The sequence below is a fragment of the Lates calcarifer genome, linkage group LG5 (assembly GCF_001640805.2).
Source record: "Lates calcarifer isolate ASB-BC8 linkage group LG5, TLL_Latcal_v3, whole genome shotgun sequence".
Taxonomy (NCBI): domain Eukaryota; kingdom Metazoa; phylum Chordata; class Actinopteri; family Centropomidae; genus Lates; species Lates calcarifer.
Window position 1 is genome coordinate 22,640,304 of NC_066837.1, and position 19,416 is coordinate 22,659,719.

Consider the following 19,416-nt stretch of genomic DNA (forward strand, 5'->3'; position numbering starts at 1 on the left):
TGAACAGTACAAGGAATATGTGCCATGCTGTTTGCAAAATGACAAGCCTCCTTACTAAAGATAAAATTACCAGTGTGGACATTGTGTGGATAACTCTTTACACTACAGACATTTTGACAGAAGTATGTGTTAAAGTCTCAGTAGAATTGAAACCAAGTATGTCAAAGTAGCACATAAGAAATGACACCCATGCTTGTGTTTCTTGGTAAATGGTACTGACTGAAAACCTCAAATGTCCTTGTGGTGTAGTGAGTGGGTGGAGAGAACCTCTCTGCTTCATCACGCCATACATTAGATTCAAACATCAGTTTCCACATGATGAAACACTACACTGTGTACATCCTGTCAAGTCTGTCCAACACTGCTAAGCACAAGGTAGTTTACATGGATTCAATGGAAAACTTAGATGATGACTATTTACCAGATGTTTTGACATATGCGTAAGGGGGGTCGACTTGTCGCTGCGGAATTTCTTCAGACACCTTGAAATGATACTTGATAATCAGCATATTCAGCATCAAAATGTACAGTTTGTAATTGGAAACCAAATGTATTTTACCTCAGGGGAATTCATAGGCAAAGACATCTGAGAACAACCAAAAGAAACTGGATCTTTTGATAGTGCTTGAACAATAGTAAACAATGAAAATGAAACTGTAAATCTTAAAATGTCAGAAGAAAAAAAAACATGTGTGTAACCACTATCTGCGTTAGTTTGATGTTGAGTTGATCCCATCTTAGTCCAAGTCACAACCTTACTCATCTGATAACAGCACTCAACATTTTCTTGTATGTTTTCAGTCTAGTGTGTATGTGTTGATATTGTGAAATTATTTGCAACATTTTTAGCCATAGCTGTATCTACATCCTGCCATGTGATTTCCTGTGAGCTGTCAAATTCAGCAGAAGTCACAGTCAGTCTATGGGCAGACATACAGACCATCTGCTCCACCTGCCAGAAAGCGAGCCATATACCAGCAGGGCTTCGAAGAACAACGCTAACCACAAATCACCCTTGGGAGGGTCCTCACTTCAGCGTGATATTGACGTGAGGGGCAAAAAGGATATTTTTGTGCAAAATGCGGAAGTAGTTTTAGAACTTGAGGTTGCGCCTTGGGTGGAGATGTATGTTGACTCGTGTTGCATGTGAAGTAAGAAGATTGGGTGTTTGTTGTTGAAGAGGAGGCTCAGGGTGAGAAAATGGAGGAGCACAATGCTGTCAGCTTCATGAGACTCTTATCAGGTAACAGAAATGAATACAAATGTGTCTTTGCAGTTATCATCTGCGAAAGAGAGGAACTGCAACTGTCTTAAAGCTAAATGTCAACATGTCAGCTGTCGTCAGGTTAAATTCATATTCAGATATTTCATCAAGTGTTTTTTGTGTTTTACTTTTGTTCAGACATTGTTTTGTCCCATTAAGATGTTGAATGATCTATGAACTTAGATTTGGATGTCCTGCATACTGTCCTGCACACAAGACACTGCTTACATTATAGGAATGTACAAAGACAAAAACAAAAAGAAAAGCAAGCAGACATATAGTATTGTATTCACATGTCTAGTGTATTAGAAACTGAACAAATCAAACTTGTAGCAACTGAAATGTTGATTAATCCCTTTGTCAACTGACAGAATTAAAAAAAAAAAAAAGCAGAAATGCCAAATATTTGTTGGTTCCGGCTTCTCAAATGTGAAGATGTGCTGCTGATTCCTATCACTGCAAACAGAATATTTTGGGGCACTGGACCATTGGTTGGTCAAAACATGATATTAGACACCTTTTCCACCATTTTCTAACATTGTATGAACAAAACAATTAATTAATCAGGAAAAAAATGTAAACATACACTGAAATCTACACACATGTGTCACAGTCAGTGAATTACATGTCATTCTCACCACAGATGAGAGCACCCATTCCTCCCTGTCGACGGACTCCTGTGAGTACTACCAGACAGAGATATTTGACCAGCTGCCCAGCACCCAGCAGAACAGACAGGGGTTTTCAGATGTCTGTGAGACCTACCAGGGCAGCCAAGAGCTGGGGGAGAAGCTCAGCAATGGCCCCCTGTCCAGAGGACCCAGAGACAGGGCGTCAATGCAGCCACTCAAGAATCTGGCCATGTGTATTCAGGCGAAGCGAGATGCCAGGTGGGAGAGAGCTTATTATACCACTCCTTCAACCTGCTTCTTCATCTCAGTTTGACACTCAAATGAGGAAGGTCCATGCTGTTACATACTTTAACACGTGGCATTATGCAATTGAATAAAAATTAGAGCGTCTTATTGATTCACTCACATACTACAACACAGTACTGCATCACTCTGAACAATTATTTTCAGCCCTTTTTGCTTGTGAAACAGCAAAATTAATACTTATTGTGACCCCGTGTTAAAGGTAACATATCTCCATGATTAGTTATGTTTCCATCTCAAATCATTGTATTTCAATACTTTTTAAGGACCTAAATCTAAATAATCACCCATTCACATGCAAAAGAAAATTAAAATGTAAATATAAAGTAAATATAAGAAAAAAGTAAATATATTTCTTCCTATCTGCTGAATCAACCCTTGGATTTGTGAGTAGAAAAACCTTAGAACCTGAGAAACCTTAGAAATAAGCTTCTAGTTTCTCTTCCATCTCTAAAAAACAAACAAACAACAGTTGCTCTGTCTTTGTTTCCTTGAAGGAATATTTATGATATCAGTTTTGCAAAAACAGGCCTGTAGGCCATTCTAAGCACATCCTGTCACCCTGTGTTTTCCTGATGTGATAAAGTGGTACTCCTCCCACATACTGCATTTTTATAGAGTTGAGGGACACATTTAAAATACAGAGGCCAATACAGAGGCCAAAATATCCTAGTTCCAAACACACTGGATGCGTCTTCAACTGTAATTACACTCTCCCTGCCTGGTAAACAATGCCTGTCACACCTCCAAACTTTGTCCTAAAATCCGTGGAGTGTTCCTTTAAACCTGATATACAGTATATTCAAATCTTTTTCTGGCATGAAATATTTGCATGCTTGACACTTTGTTTTTGATTAAAATTGTGTTAATGGTATTTTCAGGTTTACAGTACATGTTTAAGATACTAAGATACAAACTTCATGAATTGAAGAAATATTATTATTACCCTGTTAATTAGGGACAGGAGGAAAATGGAAATCAGCAATGTTGGTTTTTGGGAGTCCTGGAGGCAGAGCCAGAGCATCAACAGGAAAAGGGTGTGGGCGCAGATGGGAGAAGTTCTGTCAGGGCTGTTGCCATGGCAGCACACTCTCCACACTATTGAAGGTAATAAAGACTTGCAGTGAATTACCTGTATATGGATTTGTATTGACACCTTCTAGTGTGCTGTAATTAAGTGACAAGATAACTTCACCGTACTCTTTAATGTTATTGCACAATTAAAATCCTAATGCTCTGTGCTGATCTGTTCCCAGGCAGGTTTGGAGTGGGTGTGAAGTCCTATTTCGTTTTCCTCAGATATCTGATTTACTTGAACCTGCTACACTGTGCTCTTATCTGGGGGTTCATTCTGGGGCCTACAACATTTTATGGCAGGAGGAACGGCAGTGGTGAGTCAGCTGTAATGACAGATTACAGTAAATTTACCACAACTGGATATAGACTCCTTAAAATAAACCATTGTCTTTATTTGTATTTCACAGAACCTTTGAGGTTTGGGGGCAATGACTCAGTTTTAGATTTCCTCCTGGGATCGGTAAGAGTTTATTTGTGTCTGTGTGTGTGTGTGTGTGTGTGTGTGTGTGTGTGTGTGTGTGTGTGTGTGTGTGTGTGTACTCTGTGTTTTCTTTATTGATCTTTGTTGAATGATCTTTCTCCCCTCCTCTCTGCAGGGTTACCTGGATCGTTCTCCAGTGTTCTATGGCTTTTACACGCGTGGTTCTCTGAATTTGCCGTGCTTGAACACACCTCTGCTGTACTTTGCTGGAATCCTCACCATCCTCTTCCTAAGTCTCATCATGGTGGTCCGCCGGTCAGTAATGACAACGCAGTTAAAAAAAAGTTTCAGCTGTCAGTTTCCTTACATCTTACATCCCTACAAGAAAGCATCTGTATTTAACGTGTTCCTCTGTAAACTTGTTCGACAGAACAACAGTCGGCTACAAGCACACCTGGATGCTTGGGAAGCGTTACAGTATGAATGTGAGCTATAAGATCTTCTGTGGCTGGGACTTCACCATCCAGGACCCCAGTTCAGCAACTCTCAAATCCAGCTTCATCAGGAATGAACTCAAGGTGCAAACATGTAGTACCTGCATGCATGCAAACACTGTTTAATACATACCCAGGGCAAAATATCTGAAACAGCTCTCAGTGTAATGCAATGGTATTTTGTATCATACAGAACCACATAGCACAGCGTCCAAAATTATCAGAAAGTTGAATCAGCACCTCTCTAAAACACTCAATGACCACTCAAAGTGCTTTACACTACAGGCCACATACACACACACACATTCATACAGTGCTTGATCTATCTATATCTACTGTATGTACAATGCTCTAAGCACATGCATACACACATTCACACCACAATGATACATCAAGAGAAATTTGGGGTTCAGTATCTTGCCCAAGGGTGCTCTGGCATGCAGGTCGGAGGAGCTGGGGATCGAACCACTGACCTTCTGATTAGTGGGTGACTGTTCTACATCCTGAGCCACAGCCAGCATCAGACTGTTACATTTGATAGATATATAATTTTTAATGAGGTGTACCTAATAAACAGAGAGTGTAAATCTTCATATATAAATCAAACCCGGACCATCAGACACAACTTAGGGTAATGTTTTCACAGTTTTGCAACTTAAAAAAACAAAACAAGATGATTCAATCAGTACACTTATTTACATTCAGTTATTGACACGAGTTATTTACATTAAAAATCACTGCTTAAACAGTGAAGGGGCAGTAGACTTTAGGTATCCACCAGCCTCTGTGGGTGGTTGACCAGAGAGTGTCTCACCCAGCTGTGCTCATAGAACAGATGTACACACACCCATGTGCACACCTCTAAAGAGACAAGGTGGGTACACTGTATGACATTTCAGCTGTATCTAGGATTATTCAGCTAATTCTTGAGTCTTGTTTACTGCAGACATTCTGATGAGTTGAGTCTTTGTGTTGAAACACTTCTGAGGTTGGTTTGATATGTTCACAGTCTTTCTGTGTTTCTTTCTGTGTCTCTTCAGCTGCTCCTGGAGGAGCAGAATTTCTCCCTGCGTGAGGCTCAGAGGACCCTCGGACAGAGAGTGCGCCTCTACCTGCTCAGGTTTATCCTCAACGTGCTCATCGTGTCCCTGCTGGGTGGAGCCTTCTACCTCATCTACACCGCCACAGTGAGATCACAGAATGACAACGGCAACGTGAGTCTCTGATTCTCAGTTATCAGGTTTTGTTCACTGTGCGTCTTGGTTTTGGTGAACAGCTTTTGCATATGTGATCCATTGTGTTTCTTAAGAGAGACTACCACTTGCTGGTCAGGCTGTTCCTCCAGTACCTTCCTCCCATCACCATCACCTTTGTCAACCTGGTCCTCCCTCACATGTTCCGTAAGATCTCGTCTTTTGAAGACTACTCCTTTCACCACACAGGTCAATGCCACGCTTGTGAGGTAAGGTGCACAAATGCATGAAAACCTCCTGTGCACACACACACACACACACACACACACACACACACACACACACACACACACACACAGGCATAGATTCACTCTGTCTTTTCTACAGGAGCATCTTCTTGAAGCTGGCCTCACTGGGGATCTACTTATTTTTCCTTTTCACAAAAACAACACATCAGGAAGTGAGTTGAGAGTGACATTTGAGATTAATGAGCTGTTTTTAATGCAATGTTGTCTGTCTTTCAGAACTGGTGTGTGATTTCTGCTAGATGGTTGTCTGATGTTTTTTTTTAAATCCCCTTTTCATTTCTGTGTTCTCAGTGCAGGGAGAACCAGTTTGGCAGAGAGATGTACAAGCTGTGCATTTTCAACTTCCTTGCCACTTTCTGCAACGCCTTTCTTTTGAACTACCCGAGGAAGTGGGTTTGCCTCAGATCATCAGTCTCTCTGTTTCTTAGTCATTGTTATGGTTTGAATGGAAAGATCAATGTGTGTGTATCTCTTTTTCTTGAGGAGATCCCCCATCTAACTGCATGAATTCATGAACTTAATAACATTCCTCTGTTTTACAGGTTGGTGCAGGAGAAGAACCCTACATCCTCGCTGGCCCGGTTGCTGGGGAAACAGCGCTTCCTGATACCGTTCAACGTGTTGGATCTGGTGTACAGTCAGACAGTATCCTGGGTGGGGATCTACTACTGCCCTCTGCTGCCTCTGATAGGAATTGTCACACTGGTGCTCACGTTCTACATCAAAAAGGTTATCTGGAACAAGACAGTCACAAACCATCTATCACAGCAATGATCTGAAACTATCCATCTAACAATTAACTAAAAGTACTATTTCAATTAACAGAGTAAAACCAGTCTGACCAAACTAAATAACAAAATAAACAGATAGAAGGGGGAATACAGAAGTACCAAAGCAACAATATTAAATGATAGTGTAAGATTTGGGTTGATCTATGAATGGACATGGAATATAGCATCCATAATTATGGATTGTTGTGTTTTCGTTTCAACAGTGAGTCCTCTTCAACGGAGGCCACCATGTTTCAAAATCTTTAAAGGAATTGTGTTTGAAAATTTGGGAAAATATACTCATTTGTTTTCTCACCAAGAGTTACCAAGAAGATTAAGACCACTCCCATGATGTATGTTCAGTAAATATGAGGCTACAGGCAGCAGGTGGTTAGCTTAGCTTAGCAAACCGCTCCAGCTTCTTCTATTTAAAGGACAAATATGTGAATTGATCTTCTTATCTAAAACTCATCAAGAAAGCAATTAAGCAAGTTTCCCAGAATTGTGATCTGTTCCTTTAAGTAATCTACACTGATATATTTGTCTCATTCTAGAAAGGAACTTTTTAAAATCTTTCTTTGCTATGTCCACAAATGGTTTGTAATATGTCAATTTTTTTATTCATTAATTGTTAATTTCATAATATTCATCCTCTCTTTGCTCCTGTCTATGGTTTGTTGCTCGGCAGTGACCATCAGTTATATTTGTATATTTTCTAATAATGTCCATATCTCTCTGTATGCAGTTCACAGTCCTGCGGTGCTGTGTTGCAGAGCAGCGAATGTTTCGAGCCTCCAGTTCTTCAGTTTTATTCCACTTCATGTTGCTGCTTGGTCTCTTCATGGCTGCAACCACAGTGGGCGTCAACATCTACCAAGTCAGAATGGACAATACGTACATGCACTCTTTTTACTCTAACTTTGTTCTTTTGCAGTTATTGTTAGAGAAAACAGCACTGCATCCAAACCTGTCAGTATGTTCATTTTCAGTGCTGCCTACTTGGGACATTTCTCCAATTTGTGCCCTCCCGTTTTTTTTCCAGGTCACTCTGTGGTCCATTTGCAAATGGAGAAACAGTATTTAATGTGACAGGAGTGTGTGTGGACAGTCTACCCAGCCTGGCACAGAGCACTCTCCGCTACCTGGCCTCTGAGGCCTTCGCCCTGCCGCTAATACTCACTGAAGTGTAAGTAGCACCAGCTCCATATTAGCAGAGTGAGGAAACATATGCACAGCTACATACATGTAATGATCACCAATCATTCGATTACCAAGTTGTTTTATAAAGTAGATGTTCAGTGCTCTCTACTGATCTGCTGGTCTTTAAATGTAACATGAAACACATTCTGTTTCCTCAGTATAATCTTAACCTCATATGTGTCACGGGGTCGAGCCAATCAGAGGGCCATTGAGAGACTGAAAGACATGCTAGTTATGGTAAGTCACATGTCATCAATAGACTTACATACGTAGAAATTTGTCACAGAAAGACTATCTGCGTGTTATGCTTTTCTGCTGTGTGTGCAGCCATGTTGTGTGTATAAATCAGAATGGGTCTCCCCCACAGACCAGTTCAGATAAGCGTTTCCTGGTGAAACAGCACACCACACTGCTCAAACATAAGAAGGACACACACAGAATCAATTCTGCGGCCATCAGAGAGGACGCCCCGCTCAGTTGCTGTGAAGATCCCCCTCCACCAATGTAAACTGATTAAAGTGCTCAAGCTGACAGGCCTGTCTGTCTACACACTTCCACTGAGATATAAAGCACTGGTCTGGCTGACCACAGCCTGGAGGCCTTTAGCTGCCTGTAAATAAAAAGTAAAAGACTGATGAACTCTTAATTTTTACAGATATACAAAGATAAGAAGTGTAGGTTTTTTCTGTAACAGGTCACAGTCTTCTTAATTCAATCCTCATATAATGTGCTCTCAAATTTTAATGTTGGTTTTGAGTGTGTTAAGCTTGGTTTATGTCATTTATAGACACTGTATAAACTTTTTTCAGTGTAAATGAATATACTCATAGATTCATGGACATAATATCCATAGTTATGATCCAAAATGTCACTGTATATGTATCCAGTTAAATGTGAATGTTTTTCAAATATAAAGCTCATGAAAATGTTTGTGGTTTGTGCAGTTTCTAAAACTTTATTTGTTATCAATATCGCACGATTGTTGAAATTAAGCCAAATACGCAGCCTAATATGCTATCTACATGCAACACATGTGTAACACCCCCAGCCCTGACACACACACACACACACACACACACACACACACACACAGACATGGATTCACACACACATATAACTAAAAGCTCGAGAAAACCATGTCAAAGATAAAAAACACAGCACTGTTATGAAGACTCTACAGACTCGTAATTTGTTGCCAATTCTAGGTGAGTTAGCTGAATTTTATTTAAAACGGCAGCATAAATAAATAATTGAATGCTCTAAAGTTCTTACTGAAATGTGTTGTTGATTTTGTTTTCAGCTCTGGCAAGTTTGTTCGTCAAGATAAGTAAGTTTGTTTAAGTGGTCCTTAAGATATGGAGCTCACGTTTCTGAGATCTTGTGTTTGTCCTTTCTCATTCATTTTATCTGCTCTTACTTTATTTAAAACTTGTTATAAGTAAAATCACTATTACCATTACATTACTATTACATGTCTGTTTTTAGGTGGATCAGTCTCTCTCCACCCTGTCCTGACTGGCCCTGACATGGCCTACCTTGGCTCGAGGGTGGCTTTCCGCTGTATTGCACCTAATGCCTCTCTGCCGGTCACCTATGAACTGATAGGGGATGGTGGTGTCCTGATGCGCACAGGCACCGACCAAGGGGATCAACATGCATCATTCTTCCTGAAGGTCACCGCATCATCGGAGGGTTCCTACCACTGCAAGGCTACGATTGGAGGAAGCACAGGAGTCAGCAACATCATCAAGCTGACTGTAGTTAGTGAGTACCAGACACCAGTTATTTTACAAGCTTAACCTCTTCCTCTCCGCCCCAACCATCTATCATTCTCTCATTTCTAGCTCCAGCATCAAATACCAGAGTGACCTCTGAACCCTTCCCCCCAGTCGTGTACGAGGGGTCACGTATCGTCCTGAGCTGCACCATCACAAAGGGCTCCCACCTCTCCTATACCTGGCTTTTCAACAGGAAGGAAGTAACGTCTTCAACCTCTCCCTTTTTCCACCTCAATGGGAACCAGCTAGTGATGGAGAAGGTGACCCCAGAGCACGCTGGGCACTACTCTTGCATTGCTTGGTCCAGGGTCCATGACGTCAGGAGGTTTTCAAGCAGCACAGAGATCCAGGTGACAGTCAAAGGTATATATCAACAAAAAGCATGAAGGTAGTAGAGTAAACTGAACACTAAACTGAAATATCTCAACAGCTGTTGGATGGATTTGCGTCAAATCAGACATTCGTGGTTTTCAGAGGATAAATCCTACTAACTTTGGTGATCCTCTGACTTTTCCTACAGTGCCACGATGAGGTTGACATTTTTGGTTTTTAGTGAATTCCCTCAACATGTATGTGATAGATTGCCACATTCCACATTCACACTGAGTTATGCTGAAACATTTGAACATTTAGGAATTTCAAATGTTATTACAACACCCTCCACTTTTCTAACAAGGACCTCTGCAAAATTTTGGAATCTGGTTGAGGAAATCTGTTTCCCATTCAGCACTGATGTCGGGCAGTACTGTCTCACAGTACACAACTCACAGTCAGTTTTTTCCAGTTCATCCCAAAGGTGTTGGTTGCTGTAGCATTAAGAGTTACCCTAATTGGACACAAGTGGACTAGTCCAAACCATGAAAAACAACCCTCAATTCAAAAGTATGCAATCACAGTCCATATACTTTATATATATATTTATTCACCTGCATGAGATGTTCTTTTATATTTATTTAACTGCTGTCTGACATGTGCTGTATCATTTCTCTCATCTGCCATCATCTCCCCTCTTCATTTCTCCACCAGTTTATATATCAAAACCGAGGATCTCTTTCTCCATCTTCAAAGTAGGAGACAGTTACCATGGCAACGTTACCTGCTGGTCAACAAGAGGGAGTCATCCAGTCAACTTCTCACTTTCAATAGACGACAAAGAAGTGGCATCCACCACTGCAACCGAATCCCTCACTGCTTGGTTCCCTGTTGCCATGGTACCTGGGCGGGATATGGGCGTGGCTCAATGCCAGGCAAAAACTGAGATGCAGAAGCTGATGAGTGAACCTGTATCTCTGGAAGTAGGTATGAGCTATAAAGACATATGAAGGAGATGTGTCCGGCTGTGATTCCCTACCTTTATCCTCACCCTCTTCATTAACCTCCCTCTCTCCCTTCCCTGTTTGTCCCAGTCCCGGTTGGAGGTGATGTCAAAGTGGAGGTGGAATATCTCTACAGAGCTGACTCCAAACTGGCCGTTGCCAGGCTGAGCTGTCAAGTCGGCAGGGGAACTTTCCCTTACATCTCCTGGCTCTTTAATGACTCTGTCCTTCCCTCTGAGACACATGTGGACTCCCACTTTCAGCCTGTCCTGCCTGACTTTGCCCTCGCCGACCGCAGACGAATCCTCATCCTCCCTAAGCTGGGCCCAGAGGAGTCTGGGTGTTACCGCTGCAGGGTCAGGGACAGTTATGATGACTCTGGGCCCTGGGTGGAGAGTGTAGCTGTGCTGGTCAAGGTCACAGGTGAAAAGATTATGGCTAAGTGTAAAAGTAATCTTAGAGGAACAGTTTAATCCTTACACTTTGGTTTTTGTACAGATTAAGTCAATGAGACATAATGTCTTAATTATTGAGCCCCTTGTTTCCAGTGGTTAACTGGCTCCTGACTGGAGAGTAATATTTACAATAGAAACATGAAAGAGGCATCAGTTTTCTCACCTGGCTCTTCACAAGACGCCAAAAAAAGCATATTCCATTTTCAAAATGTTGAACTATTCCTTTAACAGACCTCCTTTTTTAAATCCAGGCTCATCTTTACATTTGACATGTGTCTTTTTAGAAATGTCTTCTTTTTGTGGGAACTTTACCACATCATACTTTTTACTCTCAATCAGACAGGATCCTTAACTCCATGCCTCGAGCAACGTCTTCCACTGAAACACCACCAAGTAAAAAGCACATATTGTATGTTTAAATGACTTACATGCTAGCTCCACAGTATGTCAAACTTCACTGGCCTTGTCCCTTCTCTTCCACAGAGGTTTTCATGTCCACCATTGAGGTTATCGCCATAGCTTTCTGCTGCTTCCTTGTCCTGATGATGGTGGTGTATGTAGCCTGTATTTACAGGATGTTTGACCGCAACCGAGGTGTGTGTGTTCGTATTTGTGTGAAGGAGAAATTCTCTGACTGGAAACATGCAACTGAATTTATATTAAATGTTTCTATTTCCTCGCTTCTCGCCTCTTTTTCAGCCCCTGACCACATTTCTACACCAAAGTAAGCTTTTTTTTTATCTCAGTAGGAGTGGTCTCTGTATAATAAACCAACCAGTTCAACAGTGTTTGTACCTTCTCATCTCAGTTCTGATGCACCTCCTGTGTCTGCACCCGCGTTGCAGTTGGGCAGCGAGATGGCTGCTACCTCCTCCATAGACTGTGATGCCTAGAGTCAGGTATACAGGCCATCAAAACACAGAACAGTATACAACATGCACATAAACAATTATTTTAAATCAGTTAATTATGACATGTTATCTAATAACACTCTACAGGTCCCAGAGATTCCTATAACTTCTTAGAGAAGTAATGACATGTAAATATAAATTCTTAGCAAAATTCCTGGAAAAGACTGTTTCATTTGGCACTGGTTACATGGAAAATAGGTGCAGTATTTAACTCTCTCTCTCTCTCTCTCTCTCCCTCAGTTGTAGAGACAGTGTGACACAGGATGAAGAACCTGCATCAAATTCATCACCTCTTCATGCAAATTTCCATTATTCCATTTTAAATCTGCAGCTTTTTGCTCTTATTGTTGTACTACTTATCCTGTCCTACCAAGTTACATATAAGAAACCAGTGGAACATTCAGTTTAAAAGAGAGACATTATTATATGTATTTTTCAGCAAAACTACTGTATACTGTCATTTTCCAAATAAAAATTCTTAAACTTAAAATGTTGTTGTTTCTTATTAGACCAGTGAAACAGTTATGTTTGACTTATGTTGTTTTTTCAAAATATAAAAGCATGACAGTTTTGGCATGAGTGGATGTTTCCAGAGAGGGAGGGTGCAGCAGGGAGGTGTAGCATAATGCTATCAGTTATTTGCACATGTCTCTAAATGCACGTGTGTGTATTTTTTCAACCCTCCCTTCGTAACTGTCAAAACTCCTGCGTTACACCGCATAGTGTGATCATATTTGAAGTCTTCAGTTGTATTAATGTCAGTAGTTTTTCTTTAAGAATGTTTGCTTCTCTCTTGATGGTCATGCTGGGTAAGCTAATCAACACAAACTGCACTACAGTAAACATAGCATCTCACAGTCTGAAACTTTCTGTTTGATTTCTTTTTCCTCTCTACAGGACTGTGTTACTGTACCAAGGAGAGCAGTAAGTTAGTTGTATTGTTTGATTGTGTGTCTGTGCATCATCATCAGATAATATTAAAAGGGTATTTTGTAGCTCATGATTCTTTCTGTTGAGTGTTTGTGCAGTTTTGTTTTATTTATTTTTTAATAGCTAAGTTAATTCTTGGGATCCCACAACTGACTGGCCCTTCGGAGGCTAAGGTGAAAGACACTGTAGAAATGAAATGTGAACTGCCAACCTACCCAAAGGATGAATCTATTCTGCTGCAGTTATTCCAGTGAGTATTAATACATTAATTAATCATTGAATTAAAGTACATTGAATAATGGTAGAAAGTCCCTCTAACTATCAGCCTTCTCTAGGAGGGGTAACACTGACAAGTTGCTGGGTGAATTCACCTCCCTGGATGGGCAGACTGCACAGTTCTACTTGGTAATCAAAACTTCCCATGAGGGAAACCTGGAGTGTGTGGCCAGTGGACAGAACAACTCTGACATAGAGCCCACAGTCAGCAGCAAACACTACCTGACGGTCATTGGTGAGTCTCTTTATTACCTGGGATATATTATATATCATATATGTATTGCTTCCCTCTAACACAGATCAATGTACACATTGATATTTGTGAATGCTCAACACAGATGGATACTGTTAAGTGTGTTAGCAGGCTAACATTTACTAACTAGTGTCAAAAACGAAGTACAGCTGAAGGTCAATGGGAATGTTATTAGTTAAGCAAATATTTGGTCACAAACCAAAATGTGTGAATTGAAATTTTGACCTAATGATGGCACCGGAGGAAAAGTTAAGGGATCATCAAAGTTATTAGAATCTACCCTCTGGAGACCTTGAACCTCCATACCTGATTTCACAACAATCAAAGTAATAGTTAAGATATTTCACTAAGAAAACAAAAACATCAACCTCATGGTTGTGCTGGGAGAAAAGTAAAAGGACTACTGAGATTTGTAAGATTCATCCCACAGGGACCATGAGTGTTTGTACAAAATGTCATGGCAATCAATCCAATAGTCTGTGGCTGACAGAACAACATTGCCATTGAAAAGACCAAAAGAAAAATCCCAGACAAATCACACTTGGACACAATTATAACTTTTTTTGGCCAGATTAAGAATAAAGATTAAGAAAAGAAAGATTATGTAGGTGTTGACCATGAAGACAGGAAACTCAACTCTAGAGATCAATGGATCAATTCTAGCAAAACTTTTTTTCACCAATAAAAATTACAGTTTGTTTGAAACAAAACCAGGATCTCAGTCTGTTGCTGTGTTTGTCCTGCAGACCCTGTGAAGGGTGCAGAGATTGTTGTCCATTCAGGTTCAAAGGAGTTCTTTGAGGGGCGGCCGCTGGAGCTACTCTGTAAACTAGTGGCTGGAACTCATGTGTCCTATGACTGGCTGCTGAATGGTCAGCACATCTCTCAGTCTCCTGTCCACTTTGCTTCAGGCAACCGTCTCTTGATCAACAGGTTAGTGGAATCCCATCCAGACAGTCCATGGACATCTGCTGCTGCATTATTAAGTGGTTGCTATGGTGTTGCCATAGCTATGGAATTGTGAGTGGTGGAACAATTTGATTATTTGTTCACTCTTCAGTACTGAGGGTGATGTATACATAAAACGAGGGCTATACCAAATGGTTGCTAAGTGGTTGGTGGTGTGCTGCTAGGCGGTCGCTATGGAGATTACTGCAAGTTAATAGGGAGTACTCCTGGGGTTGATAGGACATACTTTCTGTTTATAGTAGTCACATGATAGTCATTATTTATAGCAGTAGAGTATGAATAACTTGAGGAGTGTCATAATTATTAACTATGACTGAGCTCCCTCAACAAACATCTTAAGTGCGAGTAGTAAATCAGAAAATTTCTGAAATTCTATTCTTTGTTACTCTCAGTACCACTTCAGAACACAGCGGCTCCTACACATGTAAGGCTACCAACCAGTACAAGGGAGAAGTCTTCACCTCTGAAAGCTCTGAAGTTAAAATCACAGTCAAAGGTTAGTTGTCTGCTCTGGTGAATAAACTCTCAGGGTTGTTGTTTCTTATAAGACCAGTTAAACAATTACACTCGACTTCACCTCAGTACATGCTAATCAGTACATGCAGTACAAACTGCACTACACTATACTTAGCATCTCACAACTGTAGACTTGTAAACTATTTGATTTACCCTTCGTCCCTACAGGGTTGTGCTACTGTCGCAACAGTTGTATTGTTTGATTGTGTGTCTGTGCATCATCATCAGATAATATTAAAAGGGTATTTTGTAGCTCATGATTCTTTCTGTTGAGTGTTTGTGCAGTTTTGTTTTATTTATTTTTAATAGCTAAGTTAATTCTTGGGATCCCACAACTGACTGGCCCTTCGGAGGCTAAGGTGAAAGACACTGTAGAAATGAAATGTGAACTGCCAACCTACCCAAAGGATGAATCTATTCTGCTGCAGTTATTCCAGTGAGTATTAATACATTAATTAATCATTGAATTAAAGTACATTGAATAATGGTAGAAAGTCCCTCTAACTATCAGCCTTCTCTAGGAGGGGTAACATTGACAAGTTGCTGGGTGAATTCACCTCCCTGGATGGGCAGACTGCACAGTTCTACTTGGTAATCAAAACTTCCCATGAGGGAAACCTGGAGTGTGTGGCCAGTGGACAGAACAACTCTGACATAGAGCCCACAGTCAGCAGCAAACACTACCTGACGGTCATTGGTGAGTCTCTTTATTACCTGGGATATATTATATATCATATATGTATTGCTTCCCTCTAACACAGATCAATGTACACATTGACATTTGTGAATGCTCAACACAGACACACATTTCTCACAGGGTAAGTCATTATAAGGTGTAAAGTGTGCATCTTAGATGGATACTGTTTAGTATGTTAGCAGGCTAACATTTACTAACTAGTGTCAAAAACGTAGTACAGCTGAGGTCAATGGGAATGTTATTAGTTAAGCAAATATTTGGTCACAAACCAAAGTTACGGTTTGTCTGAAATAAAACTAGGATCTCAATCTGTTACTGTGTTTGTCCTGCAGAGCCAGTGGAAGGTGCAGAGATAATTGTCTCTTCAGATTCAGAAGAGTTCTTCGAGGGGGGGGAACTTGAGCTACACTGTGACCTTACTGCTGGAACTCATGTGTCCTATGACTGGCTGCTGAATGGTCAGCGCATCTCTCAGTCTCCCATTCACTTTGTTTCAGGCAACCAACTCTTGATCTACAGGTCAGTGAAATCCCAGTCAGACAGTCCACGGATAGCTGTTGCCCGGTCACTGGGTGGTTGCTATTGTGGTTGCTACGGTGTTGTGAGCAGCTGAACACTTTATTTGATTATTTGTTCTCTCGTCTGTACTGTGAGTGATGTATACATAAAACTGATGGTTGCTAAGTGGTTTGATGGGGTGTTGCTAGGTGGTTGTTATGGTGATTACTGGTATTGTGATTACCACAGTTTGCAGTAGTCACAGAGTAGTCATTATAAGTAACAGCAGAGTATGAATAACTTGAGGAGTGTAAGTAAATATCTGTCGTATGCTGTCAAAGAAAGAGGTCCTCTTTATCCCAACTAATAATTATAAAGTTACTGAAATAATAATGTTTGTCACTCTCAGTACCACCTCAAAAGACAGCGGCCTCTACAGATGTGAAGCTACCAACCAGTTCAATGAAACAGTCTACAACTCCACCAGCAAAGAAGTTGAAATCACAGTAAAAGGTTAGTTGTCTTCTCCGGTGATAAACTTTCAGGGTCACATTTTGTAGCTTTGACATGGTTTCTTTGAACAAAGTAACATCTTCCTACATCCTGTTCCCTTAGATGTGGTGTCAGCCCCTGATATCTCCTTCACCGTGTTAAAGGAGAACTCCCATGAGTATTCTGCCAGGGTCACCTGTCAGTCAGCAAAAGGGACTCCACCTGTCACCTTTTCACTCTACAATAGGACAGAACTACTTACCAACGTGACGAGTGAAGACAGAAACGCCATATTCAAGGTTCCATTGGTTTTGGATCAGCACATGGGAGACCTCCAGTGCCAGGCAGACAATGGAGACAGGATAGCATACAGTCAATGGCTGCCCTTAGAAGTTGGTATGTGCATTGACATGATCCTGTGATAGAGATTAATTTTTGTTCATTTTGCAGCATCTCTTTATTAAATCCATAATGTCTCAATCAGTCACGGTTGGTGGGCCTGTGACCTTGCATTACGACTACGACACTGGGGAAAACTATGCTGTGGTCGGCCTGAGGTTCTACTGCAAGGCGGCAAAGGGATCTCATCTACACTACAACTGGTTCCTCAACAAAACCCTTCTCCATGACCGTGGAAGCTTCTACTATGTGGTCAATGAGAATCCAGAACAATCGATACTCTTGCTGGCTGTAGGGAGGAGCAGCGCCGGGACGTACCACTGTGAAGTGTCTGACAGCTTTGACAGCACTACTGCAATAAGCAGCGAGAGGCGATACATGGATAAAGAAAGTACAGTTGATTAAATACTGTTGGTTTTAGTAAAACATCACTTAGGAGGTGATAGCTGGTTTCATTCTTCTTCTTCTTCCTGCTCCTCCAGCGCTGAACCACCTCCCCGTCTCAGTCGTGGCAGCTGTCTTTGGAACTTTCATATTCCTGATTCTCCTGGTCTCTACTTGTTGTTGGATTGGAGTGGTGTACAGTGAGATATTTTTCCAAGATTTTAGGCTCCTGTTTTTACCTTGTGTTGCTCCTCCTCATTTGCTACTGAGAAATAACGTTGTTTACACCTCTTTCAGGGCAAAGGGAGTATGGAGACAAGTTTCTGTGAGTTATTACTCTGTTTAATTCTGATACCTTGAAAAATGATGACCACATTTCCAACAAAGTTGTTACATGTTGATAATCTAATACACCATCTGCCAATGGTTTTGTGTTGTATACACATTACAGCAGCTTTCATGCAAATGTCCAAAACAGTGACAAATAAAGTCCACTTCATCCACGGTCACACAGGAATTAATATAGTAATGATATACTACTGCATATGATGAGCGAACCCAATTTCGCTATAGCTCCTTGTTCACAGTTAAGGGGAAATCTGAGGGTATTCTGGGGTGCAGAGGCATTTTTGTCTCCATTAGATAGCTTTACAATACACTAACAGGAAACATGGGGAGGGAGGAGAATGATGTGACAAATGTTTTGAGCTGGTGCTGAACTGGGGAGTGATTATGTAGTAGATGTATTACCGAGTCAGCAGGTTCTTTAACCCATATTGATGACAGAGCAAGTCAAACAGTCACTGAGTCACTCAGAAATCTAACTGTCTTTAAATGTTACAAAACCAAAATCCTAATGATGCTTAGTTTTTTTTTGTTTTTTGTTTTTTTTTAACTTATGATTATGAAATGTCTGCAGTGTTACTTGTTCTGTCATAGCATTGTCCTCGTGGTGAGCAGTTAAATTTGAATATAGAGGGAAGAATTGTCAAAAAAAAAAAAAAAAAAAAACAACTCACTTTTCAGTCATGTTTTTGAAAACTTTTATCTTGCTACTTGATGGTGTAAATGCTAAATGCTCAGGATTTTGATTTGTTGTGTCAGAGGAAGCCAAATTTAAATACAGTGAGTCAAAATACAGTTCTCTGAATCAGCCATTAAAAATTCATCATGTTTAAAAAAAGGAGTGATGGTGGAAAGTATATTCCTCCTCAGGTTGCTATATTACTTTAACCTTATGCTGCGGGGCTGTAATAATGTCTTCAGCTGCATCTTTAACAAACTGTCTCAAGACAGCTCTGTATGTGACACCTGGCTGTTTTCTCCTCTCAGGTCGAGTCTGGAGATGGAGAGAATGGTGACACCATATGAGGGCGAGCTGGTTAGTCAGTTACTCCTGTGTCATTCAAAGAGCAATTTTTATGATTGCACGTTGTATTCTCTCCATCATGATACATAGCTGAGTAAACCATGACACAAAACTCTGTCATCATCTTTTCTTGTAGGATCTGACTGAGTACGATGAGGATGCTGGTATGGCAGAGACAACCAGTGGGGATGAGTTTGATCAGGTGAGATGATCAGATGGACTAAATGAAATCCATCAACCAGTCAGTCATTTATTTAGCTAAACCAGCAAGCTGTCAAACTGTTCTGTCTGCGCTCTCCTCAGGCATCTGAAGCCTCTGAAGATGAATGGCCCCAAATAGCAGAGTGGAAGAGGACGTTGGAGGATGAACCAATTCAGATACCCTGAGGGCTCAGATTGTTTGCTTTGTAAACACTGCCTGTTGCTGTTAAATAAACACCTGCTCATTATGCTGTGCGCCGTCGTGTCTTTTTTTTATTATTATCATTATTATTATTTATTATTATTCGTC

General features: G+C 40.8%; 3 protein-coding genes across 5 annotated transcripts; all 3 read left to right on the plus strand.

The window, feature by feature from the left end:
* Positions 1 to 893: 893 nt before the first annotated feature.
* tmc8 (transmembrane channel-like 8) lies at positions 894 to 8,592 on the plus strand. The gene is given in 17 exon segments (XM_018664776.2): positions 894 to 1,243; positions 1,908 to 2,154; positions 3,158 to 3,306; positions 3,456 to 3,590; positions 3,684 to 3,736; positions 3,873 to 4,012; positions 4,128 to 4,275; positions 5,232 to 5,405; positions 5,501 to 5,620; positions 5,622 to 5,653; positions 5,772 to 5,844; positions 5,984 to 6,081; positions 6,235 to 6,421; positions 7,208 to 7,356; positions 7,505 to 7,648; positions 7,821 to 7,899; positions 8,030 to 8,592. Coding segments are annotated over 17 exon segments (2,112 nt in total). The 5' UTR covers positions 894 to 1,200; the 3' UTR covers positions 8,171 to 8,592.
* A 123-nt stretch (positions 8,593 to 8,715) lies between these two features.
* Positions 8,716 to 12,601, plus strand: LOC108875687 (putative pregnancy-specific beta-1-glycoprotein 7). Of its 3 annotated transcripts, XM_018664777.2 has the most exons (11): positions 8,717 to 8,867; positions 8,963 to 8,989; positions 9,148 to 9,426; positions 9,507 to 9,803; positions 10,467 to 10,739; positions 10,847 to 11,179; positions 11,551 to 11,604; positions 11,695 to 11,805; positions 11,911 to 11,935; positions 12,020 to 12,110; positions 12,363 to 12,601. In XM_018664777.2, exons 1-10 carry the CDS (start codon positions 8,828 to 8,830, stop codon positions 12,102 to 12,104), a joined length of 1,524 nt encoding a protein of 507 aa, XP_018520293.1. In that variant the 5' UTR covers positions 8,717 to 8,827; the 3' UTR covers positions 12,105 to 12,110; positions 12,363 to 12,601. The 3 variants fall into 3 exon arrangements, 2 of the variants coding, with proteins under 2 accessions (XP_018520295.1, XP_018520293.1); XR_001959906.2 differs by lacking the exon at positions 12,363 to 12,601 and having other exon boundaries at positions 8,716 to 8,867; positions 11,555 to 11,604; XM_018664779.2 differs by lacking the exon at positions 11,551 to 11,604 and having other exon boundaries at positions 8,716 to 8,867.
* Positions 12,602 to 12,768: 167 nt separating this feature from the next.
* si:dkey-93h22.7 (Fc receptor-like protein 5) lies at positions 12,769 to 19,354 on the plus strand. Its single transcript, XM_018664773.2, has 17 exons — positions 12,769 to 12,931; positions 13,020 to 13,046; positions 13,176 to 13,302; positions 13,388 to 13,563; positions 14,328 to 14,514; positions 14,943 to 15,046; positions 15,376 to 15,502; positions 15,588 to 15,763; positions 16,096 to 16,282; positions 16,671 to 16,774; positions 16,877 to 17,149; positions 17,238 to 17,543; positions 17,635 to 17,736; positions 17,834 to 17,861; positions 18,869 to 18,917; positions 19,042 to 19,107; positions 19,209 to 19,354. Exons 1-17 carry the CDS (start codon positions 12,778 to 12,780, stop codon positions 19,290 to 19,292), a joined length of 2,277 nt encoding a protein of 758 aa, XP_018520289.2. The 5' UTR covers positions 12,769 to 12,777; the 3' UTR covers positions 19,293 to 19,354.
* Positions 19,355 to 19,416: the final 62 nt, after the last annotated feature.